The 17,926-nt window shown below is 41.6% G+C and overlaps 2 protein-coding genes across 2 annotated transcripts; one reads left to right on the forward strand and one right to left on the reverse strand.

Annotated features, from left to right (window-relative positions):
* The first annotated feature begins 361 nt into the window (after positions 1–361).
* On the forward strand, positions 362–10,444 carry LOC116224553 (nuclear factor 7, ovary-like). The gene is made up of 6 exons (XM_031584583.2): positions 362–589; positions 4,975–5,406; positions 5,797–5,820; positions 6,138–6,743; positions 9,276–9,299; positions 9,617–10,444. Exons 1-6 carry the CDS (start codon positions 448–450, stop codon positions 10,165–10,167), a joined length of 1,779 nt encoding a protein of 592 aa, XP_031440443.1. The 5' UTR covers positions 362–447; the 3' UTR covers positions 10,168–10,444.
* A 378-nt stretch (positions 10,445–10,822) lies between these two features.
* On the reverse strand, positions 10,823–14,446 carry LOC105894481 (uncharacterized protein K02A2.6-like). Its single transcript, XM_031584573.1, has one exon. The coding sequence runs from the start codon at positions 14,442–14,444 to the stop codon at positions 10,947–10,949; it is 3,498 nt and encodes a 1,165-aa protein (XP_031440433.1). The 5' UTR covers positions 14,445–14,446; the 3' UTR covers positions 10,823–10,946.
* Positions 14,447–17,926: the final 3,480 nt, after the last annotated feature.

The raw sequence follows: 17,926 nt of genomic DNA on the forward strand, positions 1-17,926 counted from the left end.
GTGAGAGTGACTGCAACAAATTTCAGTATGGGATGGGGGTAGGCCATTAAGAACCATCTCAGGCAACAGGTTAGAGAAACCTGATTATCATAGAGAACAACAAAAGGTTGCCAGACCTGTTTGCATTAGAAGCCTAGCTCATATACATTTAAAGCCTAGGAGGTGAACAAATCCAGAATATGTTCCAAGTGCTTCGTTACTGCACTTTATTGGAATAAAGACAGATTGCTGCATCAACCTCAAAAGATACTTCCTTTTTCTCATGAATGTTCAGAAGGGATGATGGTAAATGTATTTTGCTGATGTCAGCTGCTGAAATTCCCCTATCCATTCTTTCTAAGACTAGAAAATGGGCCAAACACTGTAGGTCTGTTGTCACTCTCTACAAGACAGAGTGGAGAAGATCCCATTATCATCTGAGCAGCCGGTAGAGAAGAGCAGGGCAGAATGGAGATGACTGAGGGCATCTATCGACATGTAGACCCTGGTAGAGTCGACAGACCCTCTATGGATAACCATGAAGAAACAGACACTGGCAGTACTTCAGACTCCAGAGAGAATTTGGTAGCCCCAAGTCCTCAACCCTCTGGTGAATATAAATTTCTAAATATACATTTATAATCAGGGGAACTCGTGGTTTATCCTTGGAAAGATTACAAATGCTTAGTGCTGACCTTGTTTCCAGTGGTGTATAAAGTACCCAAAAGCCATACTTGAGTAAAAGTAAAGATACCTTACTGGATAATGACTCGAGTAAAAGTGAAAGTCACCTATTAGAATACTATTTAAAGTAAAATTCTTAAAGTATCTGATATTTACTGTACTTAAGTATCAAAAGTAATTTTCTGATATTAAATGTACTTAAGTATTGAAAGTATGGCATCACTGGGAATCAAAAAACCAAAAGCTTTGAGAGCACTTGTTTGCAATTGAACATGATTAACCAATGATTTAACTTGCAAGGTAGGACCACTGATTTGCGAAATTTGCTTGCTTGCAGTCTGTGTTTCACCACAGTCCCCGACGTTGGTCTCATTATTCATTTTTTTTAGATAGATTTGAATTTTTAGCGAGTAACGAAGGTTTCAGGGGAAATGTATCGGAGTCAAAGTGTCAGTTTTCTTTGCAAAATGTAGTGAAGTAAAAGTGAAAGTCAACAGAAATATAAATAGTAAAATAAAGTACAGATATCCAAAAAAACGACTTAAGTACAGTAACTAAGTATTTCTACTAGTAGTTACTATACACCACTGCTTGTTTCATGTTTAGCAGCTCGAGTATAGTATGACGGAATCAGAATTTAAGGTTTTGAGTTAATAATGATGTACAATAGTCAATAATCCAATGCATCTTATATCTACTTGTAACTGACCGTGGTTACATGCATTCGAATAACTGGCTTAGTCGGACTAAAATCGAATTATCCGTTTCATGTAATCACCTTTGTTCGACTATGTGCGGTCCGACTACGATCCGATTTACACCCCTGGATAACTCGATCCGATCCAGTTGATAATTCGACTATCGCGGCATGTAACGGTGAATTGGATTAGGAACTGGACTTTGCGTCTTTGCGCATGCTTGAGATCCCGCTGGCCTCAGCCCTCCCTCCCTCCCATGTCCTGACCCGGAAGTCGAAAGAGACAATAAATTGTCTCAACTGTTCATACTAATGACACGTTTATTTATGAATATCCTGCAGACTGTCTCACAAGCTTATTCTTGTTGATTATGAACAAACATAACAGAAGAGGTACAAAGATATGAGCACCTTTACAACCCCTCCTTAAAAATGTATGAGGACGTTCAAATGACGATACTTACAGTATGTGGTGCCACTGTGTTGACAAAAACGTTGACTGCGACTGTTTGGACAGAACGCGCTAATTCACCGAACAAATACTTTCATGTTAATTTCCCACCACTTGTTAGTCATGTCATCCATTCATATCGATGTGAATCAATCAATACTAATACAACTTTAACTGTGATGTGTTTTTGTTTCATTTCACAACGTATTTACTGTATAATCAACGATTTTATTTGCTTAAAACACACAGCAGTACTGTCAAATCAGAAAGCAAATCAGCTGTTAATCGGCTATTACCTGACCAATACCTTTCAAACTCGGTGATAGGATCCACAACTAATTTGTTCTTCATTCTATCAAATATGATGAAGTGTGGTCGGCCAGTGGCCCGTAATGGTCCGCGACGGCCAAAAGTAAATTATTGCGACATTTCTAACATACAACTCAGAACGAAGAGAACACAGCCAGTAGTAGCCTAATCTAATAAAGAGTTGCCTAATCTATTAACAAGGTCATGGATTGGTGGCTTAAGACAGAAACTATGAAAAGAAAATTAAATGAGAAAGCCTCTGATGTTTTACCTCTGAACTAGTGAGAAATAACCACAAAGTCATTCAGAGTTTCCCTCATCCAAAAGAATGCTGTTTACTCGACAATCTCCAAAAGACAGAGAGAGAAACCCGCGATTTACCCCTGAACTAAATATCTATAGACTCAAACAATCGATCCTCAGATCATGGATTAAGGCAGAATAACTAGACAACTGATGACTTTGTCATAAACATCGTATTGGCTGAATGAATTAAATATGTAAGGCACATTAAAACCATTTAAGCATTTAACATTCTCGAAAAGCCAACTACTTGGATTTTTACCATGTAACAAATAAAGAAATATTACCATCACTGCTGAACAGATGTAAATTCTTATTCTCACGCTGTGCTCTATCTATGTCATATGTTATCAAAAACCTGAATCAAACATTCAAAGTTCACACACAGTACAGCAGTGTATCAAACACCTTAACACACATTTAAAGCTCAATTTAAATCAATGTTTGTATCATAATAGCTGAATGTGCCAGCTGAATGTACCATGTAACACTGACAGACAAGGAGAAAGTGCAACGGCGAGATGGTTCAGCCTCATTGGGCATTATCTTGCCGCGGAGATGCATTCGAAACAGCGTGTTTTTCTCCCGCTGAGACAGCAAGATGATAACTATATTCTGTGTTGTGTGACGTTGGATAATAACAGCTCTTAATTATGAAAAGTTGACTACTAGGATGGCTGTATTAATGCCAGTGGGCTAGCCTACGGTTGGTAGTGAAATACTGCGGTCGGTATGCGCATCGTTGTGTTTTGTGATACATTGGCCTGTCTGAGTGTGTGATGGGAGTATGAGGCTGTGAGCGAACTATAGTTTGTAACATAACCAAGTCACGCATGGAGCAGGGTTCCAGATGCTTTGCCTTGCGCATTGTCATCTATAACTAGCCTACTGGTATGTAAAAAAGGAGAGCCCACCCGCAAAAATCATGTGTGCGCTAACAATTGTCTGGCGCCAGGTCTTGGGTAGGAGACATGATGTTCCGGGGATATTTAGTTAAATGGTCTGCAAATTTTTTTATATTGGCTAAGTGGTCCTTGGTCTGAAAAAGTTTGAGAAACACTGCTTTATAGAACATAAAGACCATACACTCCCATTGCACTCAAACAACCACACTCAAACGAGGAGATATTGTATCAATTAGCCTATTATTGTATTGTATTAATTGCACAGAGTTCAACGTTACAGCAACATAACTTTGCTCCGGTCGCTAAATCTGATATATCCGTGTGCATCACCGTTCTAGCTCTCGCTCTCGCTCTCTCTCTCTCTCACACCCACCCTGTAACCTACGTGTTTATACATTATAGGAGCAAGACCATTATATTAACATTAGATGGGGGACCGGGATGAAAATGTGACTTGGAATCATAGTGCGAAAATAGACCTGTCAGAGAAGGAACACCTGGCGATTCTCTCGCCTTTTATCTTTCACCTTTGAATAATGTAACTTATAAACACGTCGGCCGGCAGAAACAAACAAACAACGCGATGGACAACCCAAGAGGCAACACTCATTTCTGGACCGATGAACAGACTCGATTCATGATCAATCAACTGTTGTTGCTGTCGGTAGCATAGACATATGAATGTCTATGGTTGGTAGTGGTGAAGAGGTCAAGCGGAAACGGCTGTATCACCACTAGTTGAAATGAAAACAGTGCCACCTATCGTATCGGATATGACATGCTTTCGGCCAATGATTCGATTTATTCACTGCCATGTATATTGGGATAATAGCAGTTGCCCCAAAAGATAGCATAGTCCGACTAAAGCAAGATTCGAATTATACCATCATGTAAACACACTGACTGTTGATTTTATTTGGACTTGGGGAAAAATGTAAGCCTTCTGGTGTGTATTTGGTTAGAGGAAATGACCTGAGGGAGGTGTGAAAGTGGTCTCAGTTGTTCACAGCTGGATCCCTCAACCCATTGTCCCTGGGTAGCAAATGGTTCAGAGTCTTCCTGTCTCCAAGATAATAATCTGATACATATTCAGAAAGGGATGGAACTATGGGGTCACACCCCTTATTCTCAGAGGGCATATAACAATGGTTGATTAAAAGATTCTTAGGTGAAGCTTTTTTGAGAGATACCTCTGTCTTCTTATATGTGATGGCAAAAGTCTTTAAACATTTTTAACAAAGATACTTTTGGAATTTTGCAGTACATGTAGTACCTGTCACATAGTATTCAGACATTGAATCATTTATTGAGAAAAGTATCTAAATGCAGATCTTGGGAGACAGAAATTAGCAAAACCAGGGAATATCATCATATCAAAACAATAGATGAACTCATACAATTATGTTCTGCTTTTGCTTATAGAAAGCAACCCTGCTTTGAACTTCTATACTGAAATACTTAATTTGTTGTAATGTAATGTACTGTATGTCAACCCAAAGATTGAACCTATGCAATTATTTTCTTGTTTGTGATAACAGAAACCTCATTTTAAATAATATAATACTGTGTAGTGAGATGGAGTCTCAAACTCCCATTATGAAGTATATTCCTACCTGTTATTTAGTTGCACTCTCTCCCATCTTTAGGACCCTGGAAGAGGGCTGCTGTGTGTCTGGGTCTGCTGTGTGCTCTCCTGCTGTCTGCCATCACACTTCTCAGTTTCAAAATGATGGAGACCAAACAGTTACAGACCAGCGACAAAGAGAAACTACAGATGCAGTCAGGTTACGACAACATGACCATAGAATACAAACAGCTACAGATTACTTACAACAACCTCAAAACAGAGAAATCCCAACTGCAGACCAGTTACAGCAATCTTAGCAGAGAGAAACTCCAGTTGCAGAGTAGCTATGATAGCCTAAATAAAGAGAAATCAGGATTACAAACCAGAAATGACCGTTGTACTACAGAGAAATCAAGTTTACAGACCAGTTGCAACAACCTGAATACAGAGAAATCCCAGTTACAGGACAAATTTGACACCATGGCTGCCGAGAAGGATAAACTGCAGAAGAGTGAGTGTCCAGATCTGGTTGAATCGGCTTTGGGTCTTAAATTTGTATGGTACAGTTATGTCTGAATGAAAATATAACTTCATACTTAGCTGATGTGTTACTGGATGCTTCACCTTCAAAAGGATCATCTAAATAGAAAGTACATCTTTTGCAAATGTTTTGTTGACCTTTAAAGTTTGTAAGGATGTTATGTAAGGCACTATACAGATGTTTTTTGTTCAGTGAAATTCACCCTTGTAGGGGTTGTCAAATCCATATTGATGGTAGAATTTAAATATTCATATTGGTATAATTTCTGTAGCTGTTTATATTTAAATTCCCTGCTAGCATTAGGCTAAGGATACAACTGAGGGACACATCTGAAGAATTTTCTTCCTTTCTTTAACACAGGAATGGAGATTACAAAGTATGCAGGTATGTCTTGCCATGGTCATGAAAACATCCTTTTCTTTTCATTTGTTAGTATATTGGAATAATAGCAATGTTGTGAAGCTTGGTATACTTACACTTGATTGGTATACTTATAAATATTGCGATTTCTCAAGAACTGATTAAGACAAAAAATTGAAATTGTACTTTGCTCAGATTACCTAAAGTGCCAATGTCTTCTTAAAGATACTGACGCTGTCAAGTCCTCCAACCTTTTGCCAGTTTGGGTGCCTCACAAAACCAGTTTGGACCCTGATGGTCGCTGCTTGCAACTATACTGACATGTGATTTAACTCTTGCAGTGGATGTGACTCTGGATCCTGATACAGCTGAAAACAACCTCATCCTGTCTGCTGATGGGAAACAAGTGAGGCATGTCGACTCACCACAGAATCTCCCTGACAACCCAAAGCGCTTTGATCCCATTATTTGTGTTCTTGGAATGCAGGGGTTCACCTCTGGTAGATTTTACTATGAGGTTGAGGTCAGTGGGAAGACTGCATGGACATTAGGAGTAGCCAGAGAGTCCATTAACAGGAAGGGAAGCGTTAGCTTGGGTCCTAGCAATGGATACTGGACAATATGGCTGAGAAATGGGGATGAGTATATGGCACATGCTGATCCTTCTGTTGTCCTCTCCCTTAAAGAGAAGCCAGAGAGGGTGGGGGTGTTTGTGGATTATGGGGCAGGTTTGGTCTCTTTTTATGATGCAGACAGGTGGAATCTGATGTACTCTTTCCAGGGTGTCTCCTTCAAGGAGAAAATCTATCAATTTTTTAGTCCATCTCCTAATTATGATGGCAAAAACTCGTCTCCTCTGATTATCGTCACTCCAATTTCGTGCCCCAAATCCCAGTTGCAGGACAAATTCCACACCATGGCTGCCGAGAGGGATAAACTACAGAAGAGTGAGTGTCCAGATCTGGTTGAATCGGCTTTGGCTCTTAAATTTGTACGGTACAGTTATGTCTGAATGCAAGTATCATTTCATACTTAACTGATGTGTTACTGGATGCTTCACCTTCAAAAGGATCATCTAAATCAGGGGTTTTCAACCGGGGGTCCGCGGCCCCCTGGTGGTCCGCGACAGCATTGCAGGGGGTCCGCGACATGATGAGCCTATGTTTATCAGTTCACCATTGATTTTTTTTTTTTATATATAAATTCGCTTTGATATTTTAACACATTTCCAGATTACTCTTGAATATCGTGAAAAATAAAACAAGCTGATAATAATATAAAGGAGATTCACGCTGACAGAATGTAGCCTTGCACCTATCCAGCCTATGGTAGCCTGTGCTTTGCTAATGTTAATGCATTGCGTCCCTAACGTCACGCCATACGCATATTATTCATAACGTACAGTCTCGCGCGCAAAGTTGACAAGCATCTGCATAGCCTACGTGTACTTTTGAAGTTTAGTCGAAAAAGTAATACTTTTGGTGAAGGACTGAAGTTATCTACTGTTCTTAGCTAACATTTCGTTCTAACTTTGAGTTAGCTGGTCAGAAGCACCAATGGATCGGTTTTTAGTGAGGAGAGTGACAGAGGGACAGGCTGCCACGACAGAGGGACAGGCTTCCAACAAAGCTACACGTTCAGAGGATACAGGGAAACAAAGTCAAAAAAGAAAAAGAAAACACAATGAGGAATACATCAAATACGGATTTACAGTGACGACAGACAGAACAGGAGAGGAGGTACCAATGTGTTGTGTGTGTTCAACATTACTGTCAACTGAAGCCATAAAGCCGCCGAAACTATTGCGGCATATGGAGACGCATCACGTTTTCTTGAATGACAAGCCTATTGAGTACATGCAACAGATGTTGCGTGATTTTCATATGACTTAAGTTCTGGATAAGTTGCCAGACAGAATTTCCAGAGCTTGCTGCAAAAGCAATGAGGTGTCTTTTGCCCTTTCAAATACCTGTGTGGGAGCGTTTTTTCTACACTGGCGTACTTGAAGAATAAGTACAGGGCAAAGCTTGAACCAGAGAATGATATGAGACTGTCGCTATCTACCATTTCGCCACGAATAGACTGGCTGTGTGGACTTCACCATGCCCAGATATTACACTGACAGGTCTCCCCTCTCTCCACTCACGCACGCACGCGCGCGCGGGAAGGCACATCAGTGGGCAGTGGATTACTTTCTAGTCAGAATGGTGGTCCCTGGGACAAAACCAGTTGAAAACCCCTGATCTAAATAGAAAGCACATCTTTTGCAAATCTTTTGTTGACCTTTAAAGGTGGTTAGGATCAGTGGCGTAACGTAGTAACGACGGGCCCAGGTGCAAGAAATGATTACGGCCCCCCCTAGTGAATGCTTAAAAAAAAAAAAAAAATCGTAGCCTTCCCTACTTCCACAACCGCGTCATACCGTAAAAAATGTTCGAAAGCAATAATAATAGCGACCACTATTTATAACTTGTCTTGAAATGTGTATCTATCACAATAGCTGCAGGTTACCTGTTGCATGGTTGCTGACACACCACTGAGGGCAGAAGCAGCGATGCTAATCCCAGTTGAACTGCTGCACTGCTGACTCCGTGGGCTGGCTACTCGTTGACGGGCTAGCTAAAAAGCCAAAATAATCTAATTTAGGCAACTTTGCCGCCTTCTCCTCCTGTTCTTTTTTCTCTTGCTCTTTTCTACTTCCACTCTTGTGCTTAAAAGGCATTGTTACGAGTAAAGTTGTGCTGTGCTCAATGAACTAGGACCTAATTACTAGGTTATCAGACCTTCAAATTGGATTAACTATAGTGTATTGTGTTGTCACATGATCAAATAGAGACTTGACATTGGACACCAACATAAATATTACCCAGCAATCATCATTGCTAATCACAAAAATACTAAAGAAAATAAGAACTTATTCATTTCGTTGAATAGTTTTTTGATAGTTTCTATAGTGTATGTAGGATAGGCATATGATTTTGTTATAAATTGCTACTTTTCCCGAAAAAATTATAAAATCCATGACTGAGATAAGTTTGCCTTTTCAAGCGTATAAATAGCATTTGACAATACCATTTGTTCAAAAACAGTGCGTATTAACATAATCATATCCGAGAAAATATGATGGCACTGCTGGTGGGCCCGTCGAGCGACGTGTTTGGAGGGGGGGGCCTGTCGAGCGACACATGTATTTCTTTGGGCCCGGGCCCCGAAACCCCACGGGCCCAGGTGCAGCCGCACCTGCTGCACCCCCTATAGTTACGCCCCTGGTTAGGATGTTATGTTAGGCACTATAAAGATGTTTTATGTTCAATGAGATTCGCCCTTATAGGGGTTGTCGAATTCATATTGATGGTAGATTTTAAATATTCATATTGGTATAATTTCTGTAGATGTTTATTTAAATTCCCTGCTAGCATTAGGCTAAGGATACAACTGAGGGACACATCTGAGTATTTTTCTTCCTTTCTTTAACACAGGAATGGAGATTACACAGTATGCAGGTATGTCTTGCCATGGGCATGAAAACATCTATTTCTTTTCATTAGTTAGTATATTGGAATAATAGCAATGTTGTGAAGCTTGGTATACTTACACTTGATTGGTATACTTATACATATTGCGATATCTCAAGAACTGATTGAGACAAAAATTTGAAATCTTACTTTGCTCAGATTACCTAAAGTGCCAGTGTCTTCTTTAAGATAATGAAGCCGTCAAGTCCTCCAACCTTTTGCCAGTGTGGGTGCCTCACAAAACCAGCTTGGACCCTGATGGTCGCTGCTTGCAACTATACTGACATGTGATTTAACTCTTGCAGTGGATGTGACTCTGGATCCTGATACAGCTGAAAACAACCTCATCCTGTCTGCTGATGGGAAACAAGTGAGGCATGTCGAGACACTACAGAATTTCCCTGACAACCCCAAGCGATTTGATCCCGTTATTTGTGTTCTTGGAAAGCAGGGGTTCACTTCTGGTAGATTTTACTATGAGGTTGAGGTCAGTGGGAAGACTGAATGGGATTTAGGAGTAGCCAGAGAGTCCATTAACAGGAAGGGATCCATTACCCTGAAACCTGATAATGGATACTGGACAATAATGCTGACAAATGGGGATGAGTATAAGGCAATAGCTGGTCCTTCTATTCTCCTCTCTCTTAAAGAGAAGCCAGAGAGGGTGGGGGTGTTTGTGGATTATGAGGCAGGTTTGGTCTCCTTTTATGATGCAGACAGATGGAATCTAATCTACTCTTTCCGTGGTGTCTCCTTCAAGGAGAAAATCTTTCCATTTTTGTATCCTTCTCTTAATTATGGTGACAAAAACTCATATCCTCTGATTATCATCACTCCAATTTCATGCCCAAAATGACTTTTATTAATTTTAACTTGCTGGTATTTTATTATGTTTTATTACTTTGTACTGCTTTTACTCATCACTTTTAATCGTGCTCTTCTGTTGAATTTCTAATATCTCTACAATTCTTCTTCTTTAATTCATTTTCACCTGTTTTATTTGTTAATTTCTTTAATCTTCTTTACTTCTGATCACATCTTTTTATCAATGTATTTACGTCAGCTGTAAAGCATGTTGGTACAACTCCTGTTGTTTTTAAATGTGCTACACAAATAAAGTTCAAATGACTTGACTTCCCTCCAATATTCACACCCACCACTAGGTGGCAGAAATGCACCCATTTCATCTAATTTTCACTGTCATAAAATTGTCATCCAAAATGCTGAGTTCTGTATTTGATTGAATATTCCAAAAATAAACTACTTGTGGTAACCTAGCCAAAGACACGGACCACGAAGAATGATATATCGAGTTGAAGCTTTATATGAAATAGCAGAGGTTGCAATACAGAGTATACTCAGGTACTTTACTCGTGCATACAGAGAACAGGGAAGTGCTAAACTGGTGTTAATTTATACTAGAGCTCCACCTAGTGGTATAACAAAAGACTGATATCGTAAACATTACAACACTTCTCCCCCACTAAATTCCAACATTCCATGAATACAAATCAACTTGTTAAATTAAGCTAATTTAGTGTCATTGTCTTTTATACACCTTAACTTTAACAACATTTCTATTTAGCATATACACCTACAACTGGCACATTCAATTCAATTTAACACATACAGTGATTAACTAACAATCAGTCTGTCTGGAGGTTTTCGAGCACGCTGTGACCTGCGCACCATCTCCGGGGCTGTAGCTGGCACTGCCGGTGTAGGTGTTTTGGGTGGTTCAGGTGACGGGGTCACAGGAGGTGTCTGTGGGTCCATAGTCAACTGTCCCTTCTCTCCAGGGGGCGCAGACACTTCCCCGAGTGACCTTTCCTCTGGTGATACTCCCACAGTAGGCTGGCTCACCAGGGGAAACTCTGAGGTGCTGATGATCTCTGAGCCTGGGTCATGACGTAGGCGGACGTGGTCTTGATGTCTGCGAAACACTCGTCCATCAGTCAGCTCAACAACATATGAGAGAGGACCTCTCTGCGTCATGATAACCCCCGGTAGCCATTTCTGACTAGAGTTGCGGCTGAAATTTCTCACATAGACATTGTTACCTGGTTTCAGCTGTCTCTCTTGTGCATGTTGATCATGTCCCTCCTTCTGCTTTTCCTGCTTCCTCATCACCGTGGCCTTTATGTCTGGACGCAGCAGGTCCAACTTTGACTTAGGCCTACGCCCCATCAACATCTCTGCTGGAGCACGAGCAGTAGTGGTCTGTGGAGTCAAACGGTATTTAAACAGAAAACGGGAAAGCCTGGTGCTTAGAGTGTCACCTTTCATTCTCTTCAGACCCTCCTTCACCGTCTGGACAGCGCGCTCCGCCAATCCATTCGAGGCTGGGTGGAAAGGAGCTGTACGAACATGCCGAATTCCATTCTGTTCCATGAACTCACCAAACAGCTCACTGGTGAACGTCGGACCATTATCCGTGACCACAGTGTCAGGCAACCCATGAATTGCGAATATTTGTCTGAGCTTGTCTATGGTTTTGGGGGCTGTTATGTTGCTCATGATGTGCGCTTCTATCCACTTGGAGTGGGCATCCACCATTATGAGAAACATCTCCCCCATCAACGGGCCAGCAAAGTCCAGATGTAGTCTAGACCAGGGGTGGTCGGGCCACACCCAGGGATGCAAAGGGGCTGGTGGCGACATGTGCTGATTAGACTGACATTGTGTGCAAGATTTCACCTTGTTCTCTAGGTCTAAATCCATCTTTGGCCACCAGACATAGGACCTTGCCAGGCTCTTCATTCGCGACACACCCGGATGGGTCTCATGTAGCTCTTTCACAATCTGCCAGCGACCTGGGGGAGGGACGACTACTCTCGCACCCCAGAAAATGCAGCCATCCTGTAGGCTGAGTTCAGTCTTGCGTGTGGCATATGGTTTCAGTTCCTCACTGTCGACCACACTGGGCCAGCCCTGTAGCAGGTAAGTCTTTACTTTGGACAGCACCGGGTCTCTCTCTGTCCACTGCTTGACTTGGGCTGCCTTTACAGGTGTCTGTGACAACTTCTCTAATGAAAAAACTGTCTCCAGAGGCACATATGTTGAGACCGGTGTCTCAGGCAATGGCAGACGACTCAACGCGTCAGCGTTTGCGTTGTCCTTCCCTGCTCTGTACACTATGCTGTATTGGTAGGCTATCAAGATGAGTGCCCACCGTTGGATTCTTGCTGATGCTAGCGGCGGAATGCCGCGCGTTTCACTGAACAGGCTCATCAGGGGTTTATGGTCAGTATAGATCTTAAAAACACGGCCATATAAATACTGATGGAAACGCTTTACTGCAAAAACAATGGCTAGACCTTCTTTGTCTAACTGTGAGTAACCTTTCTCTGCTGCTGTCAGTGTCCTTGAAGCAAATCCCACAGGTTTCTCAGAGCCATCTTCCATGACATGTGAAAGGACTGCCCCCACTCCATAAGGCGAGGCATCACATGAGAGCACAATGTCTTTATCTGGATCATAGTGAACGAGCAGCTTTGCTGAATGAAGGAGTTCTTTCACTTCTTTAAACGCTTTCTCCTGCTCTGCGCACCACTGCCACTTTGTGTCATTGTGCAGCAGCTTGTACAGTCGGGTTAACACCTTCGATAGATCCTGCAGGAATTTTCCATAGTAATTCACCATACCTAGGAATGAGCGGAGTTCTGTGACGTTCTTAGGGCTTGGAGCTTCCTTGATAGCCCTCACTTTGTCCTCAACTGGACGGAGCCCTTCTGCGGTGATCATATGTCCCAGGTAAGTCACACTTGCTGCCATAAACACACACTTTTCCCGTCTCAGGCGCAGCCCTGCGTCTGAGAGTCTCTTGAGCACCTGCTCTAAGTTTTCAAGGTGCCTAGCCTCAGTAGCCCCTGTGATTAATATGTCATCCAAGTACACGGCTACATGTGGAATCCCTTGCAATAGAGTGTCCATTGTCCTTTGGAAAATGGCCGGGCTGGACGCCACTCCGAACACTAGACGATTGTACTTGAATAATCCTTTGTGTGTATTTATTGTGACATACTGTTTTGAATCCTCATCTAGGAGTAGTTGCTGGTAAGCATGGCTCATATCCAGCTTTGTGAACAGCTTACCTCCAGCCAGTGTTGCAAACAGGTCGTCCACCCGTGGCAACGGATACTCCGTCAGCTTTGAGACTTGATTCACGGTCAGCTTGTAGTCTCCACAAATCCTTGCGGTTCCATCTGCCTTCAAAACAGGAACGATGGGCGCTGCCCACTTTGAAAACTGGACAGGCTCCACGATGCCAAGCACCTGCAAACGTTCCAGCTCTTCCTCCACTTTGCTTTTAATTGCATAGGGCACCACTCTGGGCTTAAAGAAACGTGGCGCTGCCTCGGGGTCAACATGAAGCTTCACAGTCACGCCCTTAAGTGTGCCCAGCTCTTCTCTGAACACATCACTGTAGCGCTGCAAAATGTCCTCTGTAGTGTGAGCATACTTAATCTCATGCCAATTCAGTTTAATTTTGCGAAGCCAGTTCCGACCCAATAAACTAGGCCCCTTACCCTTGGCTATTACAAATCTGCCTTGAGCCCTCTGACCTCCAGCTGAAATGTTTACATCTAACACCCCCAAATGAGGTATAGCCTGACCTGTGTATGTCCTTAGTCTGAGTGTTGATGGCTTAATAGGAGGTGGCTTGTGTCCCCATGTCCTCCTGTAGGTCTCCTCACTGATGACTGATGCTGTAGCCCCAGAATCAATTTCAAACATTATGTCCTTTCCTTCAACAGTCACTGTTGCATAATAGGGCATAGACGGTTCCTCATTGGTATCCACAGCAAACATGTTGAATGCACAGGCTGCATCTCCTTCATCTCCTTCAAGATAATGTGTGGGCGCTTGATTCTGCTGGGCTTTCCATTTTTCATTCTTTGCCTTATTTTCAACACTCCTGCACTTTTTCGCTAAGTGTCCCTTTTTATTACAGGCATGACATACAGCTTCTTGAAATTTGCAATCATTTGCATAGTGTGCCCCTCCACACCTAAAACATTCAACTCTCCTTGCTGGTTTTACAGCCTCTCTCTTTACGTGGTGCACAGCCTGTGATGGCGATCCTATCTGACCACTTTGAATGTCTTTGGCATTATTTGTCGCCATTTCCATCCCTTGCGACTAGGGATGAGAATTGATAAGATTTTAACGATTCCGATGCCTTATCGATTCCTGCTTATCGATTCGATTCCTTATCGATTCTTATTGGGCAAGGGGTGAAAAAAAGAGCACAAACGGGTTTATTTACATTCATTTTCTTTTATATAATTTTCTATAATGCTGCATACACCATATACAGTATGTATATACACATTAAAAAAAATTGAAATAACCAAAAACATTTATACATATTCCTCTTGAACTTAAAATAAAACTTACATAACTTAAATAAAATGTATTCTGTTTAATTTAAACATGTTCCTAGAAATTAACCTAACGAAAATCTGGGGCATCTACCGTAGTAAAAGGGTGCAAACCTTTCACCACAAACTTAGTCACTGCTCGGTGACATTCGTTGATCCTCTCCTCGGTAATTTTATTTTTCCCTGCCTCGAAGAAAGGATGGGCTAGAGGTGTCTGTGACCCAGACAGACTACCAGCCTCTGAACCGGTCTGACTCTAAACGTCATCAGCTAAATTGGATGGAAATGGAGATTATCTATATAGTGAAAGCTGGTTTACACAATGAAACAAATGGCACTAACAAAATCGCTGAATTTGCTGAGCTGACATAAAGCCACATTAAGAGGGGAGGCAAACACTACCTCTGCCTCAATGTAGGGGGCTGAAAATGGAAGATTCTATAGGCAAGCTAGCGTAGCTATATGCTAAGTTTAATAATGGATTAAAAGACGATATGCTCAGTTTAATAATGGGTTGACACGAAAACGCGAACGTTTGCTGATAACACACGCCCTCCGATAATTAACACCGTTACGATCAAACATTTCTCAAAACTGGACTTTCAATCCAAACGTGAAATGATCAATAATGGGAGACCAATGCCGGAGCTAAAATGTATGCTTCAAACGAAGGGACAGAAGATAACTTGATCGACTACACACAATAAAGGCAAATTGCTTCACACAGTGAGTGGTTGTGATCACTTTTGAAGAGTTCCCCTTGACAGAAAGAGATGAAGCGCCGACATTAGCTGAGCTGCTGCATGCATCGAAGACATGACATTCCTGTAATTTAATTCCATGCTGTGTGTTCAAATGCTTATTCATATTTGTTGTATTTCCTCCCTTCGACGAAATAGACTTTTTACACAGGTTACAAGTGGCGTAGGTGTCATTTTTGTCGTGTGAAATAGAGCCAAACTTTAGAACGCTTCTGCCTAGTTGCCATGTTTGCTGCAGTCTGAAGAAGAAAGAGGAAACTAAAGAAGTTCGCGCATGCGCAACGCCACAAAGGACCGATAGCAGAACCGTTAAAGAATTTGGCTGACGATTCCAAACAATCGGTTCACTAGGAACCGGTTCTAAAAAAGAACCGGTTCTCGATTCTCATCCCTACTTGCGACATTTCTAGTGCCTTCTTGAAACTCAATGGTGGGGGTTCCCCCAGCAAACGGCGCTGAATGGCGTCATTGTTAATGCCGCACACTAATCTGTCCCGGAGCATGTCATCTAAAACTGCCCCAAAATCACAATGTTCTGATAGCTGCCGTAATTCTGCAACAAAGTTAGCTACAGACTGACCTGACTTCCTAAACTTGTTGTGGAATTTGAACCGCTGGACGATTACCGATGGCGTTGGGTTGTGGTGATTCCCAACGAGCCTGACCAGGTCAGCATATGGAATTTCCCCCGGTTTCCTCGGGGTGGCTAAGTTCCTTATCAGTTTGTAAGTCCTTGCCCCACACACACTCAGGATAATGGAGCGCTGTTTAGCCTCCTCTGTTACTCCATTAGCAGCGAAAAAGTGTCCCAACCTTTCCTCATACTCCGTCCAGTCCTCGTCCCCCTCCACGAATTCACCGATCGTTCCAAACGTAGCCATCTGAACGCGAGGCTCTCCTGCAGCCACTGGTACTCTGAGCTGTTGGCTCTCGTCTCCAAGCTCCTCTTCACTGCTTTCACTCATGGAGATAGCCGCCTAGCTTGCACACTGTTTTTTAGCTAACGCTAACAAAAAAAACAGAATGTAAAAAAACATCTTCCAATTTACCTCGTTGCCAAAATATGTGGTAACCTAGCCAAAGACACGGACCACGAAGAATGGTATATCGAGTTGAAGCTTTATATGAAATAGCAGAGGTTGCAATACAGAGTATACTCAGGTACTTTACTCGTGCATACAGAGAACAGGGAAGTGCTAAACTGGTGTTAATTTATACTACAGATCCACCTAGTGGTATAACAAAAGACTGATATCGTAAACATTACAACACTACCCATAGGTGAAATAAGTTAAGTGCTGGTTTAATTGTACTCTACACTGATATTTACATGTAAACTAGGCAATAGGACTAAAGTACAGCAACACGTGATTCTTCTTCCTCCATTTGTGTTTCTAAGAATACAAAACGTGTGAAATGGTGTGGGTCTGTACTACACTGACAGTGACAAACAAAAGCCCCTGATCAATGGGTCAGTTGAGTGCCAAACCTTATGAAATTGTATTCATGTTAGATTCATTAATTCCATTTTTATATAATTACATGTTCTTTTTTCCATATGTTTAATGCAACCACTTACAATTTACTGTTTTTTTATGTAAGGTAATTAACATTGCATGTACCTTTTTGACTTTAATGGAATTATTCACACAGGCTTTTCAACTTAATTGGTATGAGCAATTTTAATGGACTTACATGGTTTAGAACCTTTTGAACACAAGGTTTAGTGGTTTAGTTTTAGTCAGTCAGTTACCTTAGTGATCTGTACAATGAAACCATGTGACCTCCCATCAGTTCCAGACCAGTTACAATAACAAAAATAGAGAGAAATCCCAGTTACAGACCTGTTATAACAACAAGCTTTGGAAGTAAATTTGTATGGTAGAGTTATGTCTGAATGCAAATATAATTTCATACTTAACTGATGCGTTGATGAATGCTTCACCTGACGGATCAACTAAATAGAAATGTATATGAGTTGAGTTCAGTGAGTGCACATAATAACAGACACATGTACCTAAATGTGATGACACTGATGTAAAACAGAGACATGTAGATTTGTAGACGAAGGAAGATTTTCTGAGAAGCATGGCCTAACTAACTTTCAAGAACAAACTAAAGGTGTTTACGAGAATACAAACGTTTCTTAAATCAGTTAGATAGACATATCAAAGTTTTAGGTTACCCCTCAGCCTTGTCCCACATTGTCCCACACAAACTTAACTACGTGTCCCACATTTGGACTGTTTGCATCTGGTCACCCTACTCTGATGTACCTCCTAATATTCCTGACACATTTCATTTCATTACATTCTCCACACATGGTTTCAACTTTATTTGTGTTTAAAATCTTATTTTTGTTTCACTATTTTGAAACTTTTTTAACCCTTGCAACCTGTGGTTACTCTCCAGTGGTTTGTTGACTTCAATTTAGCTCAGTACTCAGATATTGCCAGTGGCTTTACAGCAT

The sequence above is a fragment of the Clupea harengus genome, chromosome 18 (assembly GCF_900700415.2).
Source record: "Clupea harengus chromosome 18, Ch_v2.0.2, whole genome shotgun sequence".
Taxonomy (NCBI): Eukaryota; Metazoa; Chordata; class Actinopteri; order Clupeiformes; family Clupeidae; genus Clupea; species Clupea harengus.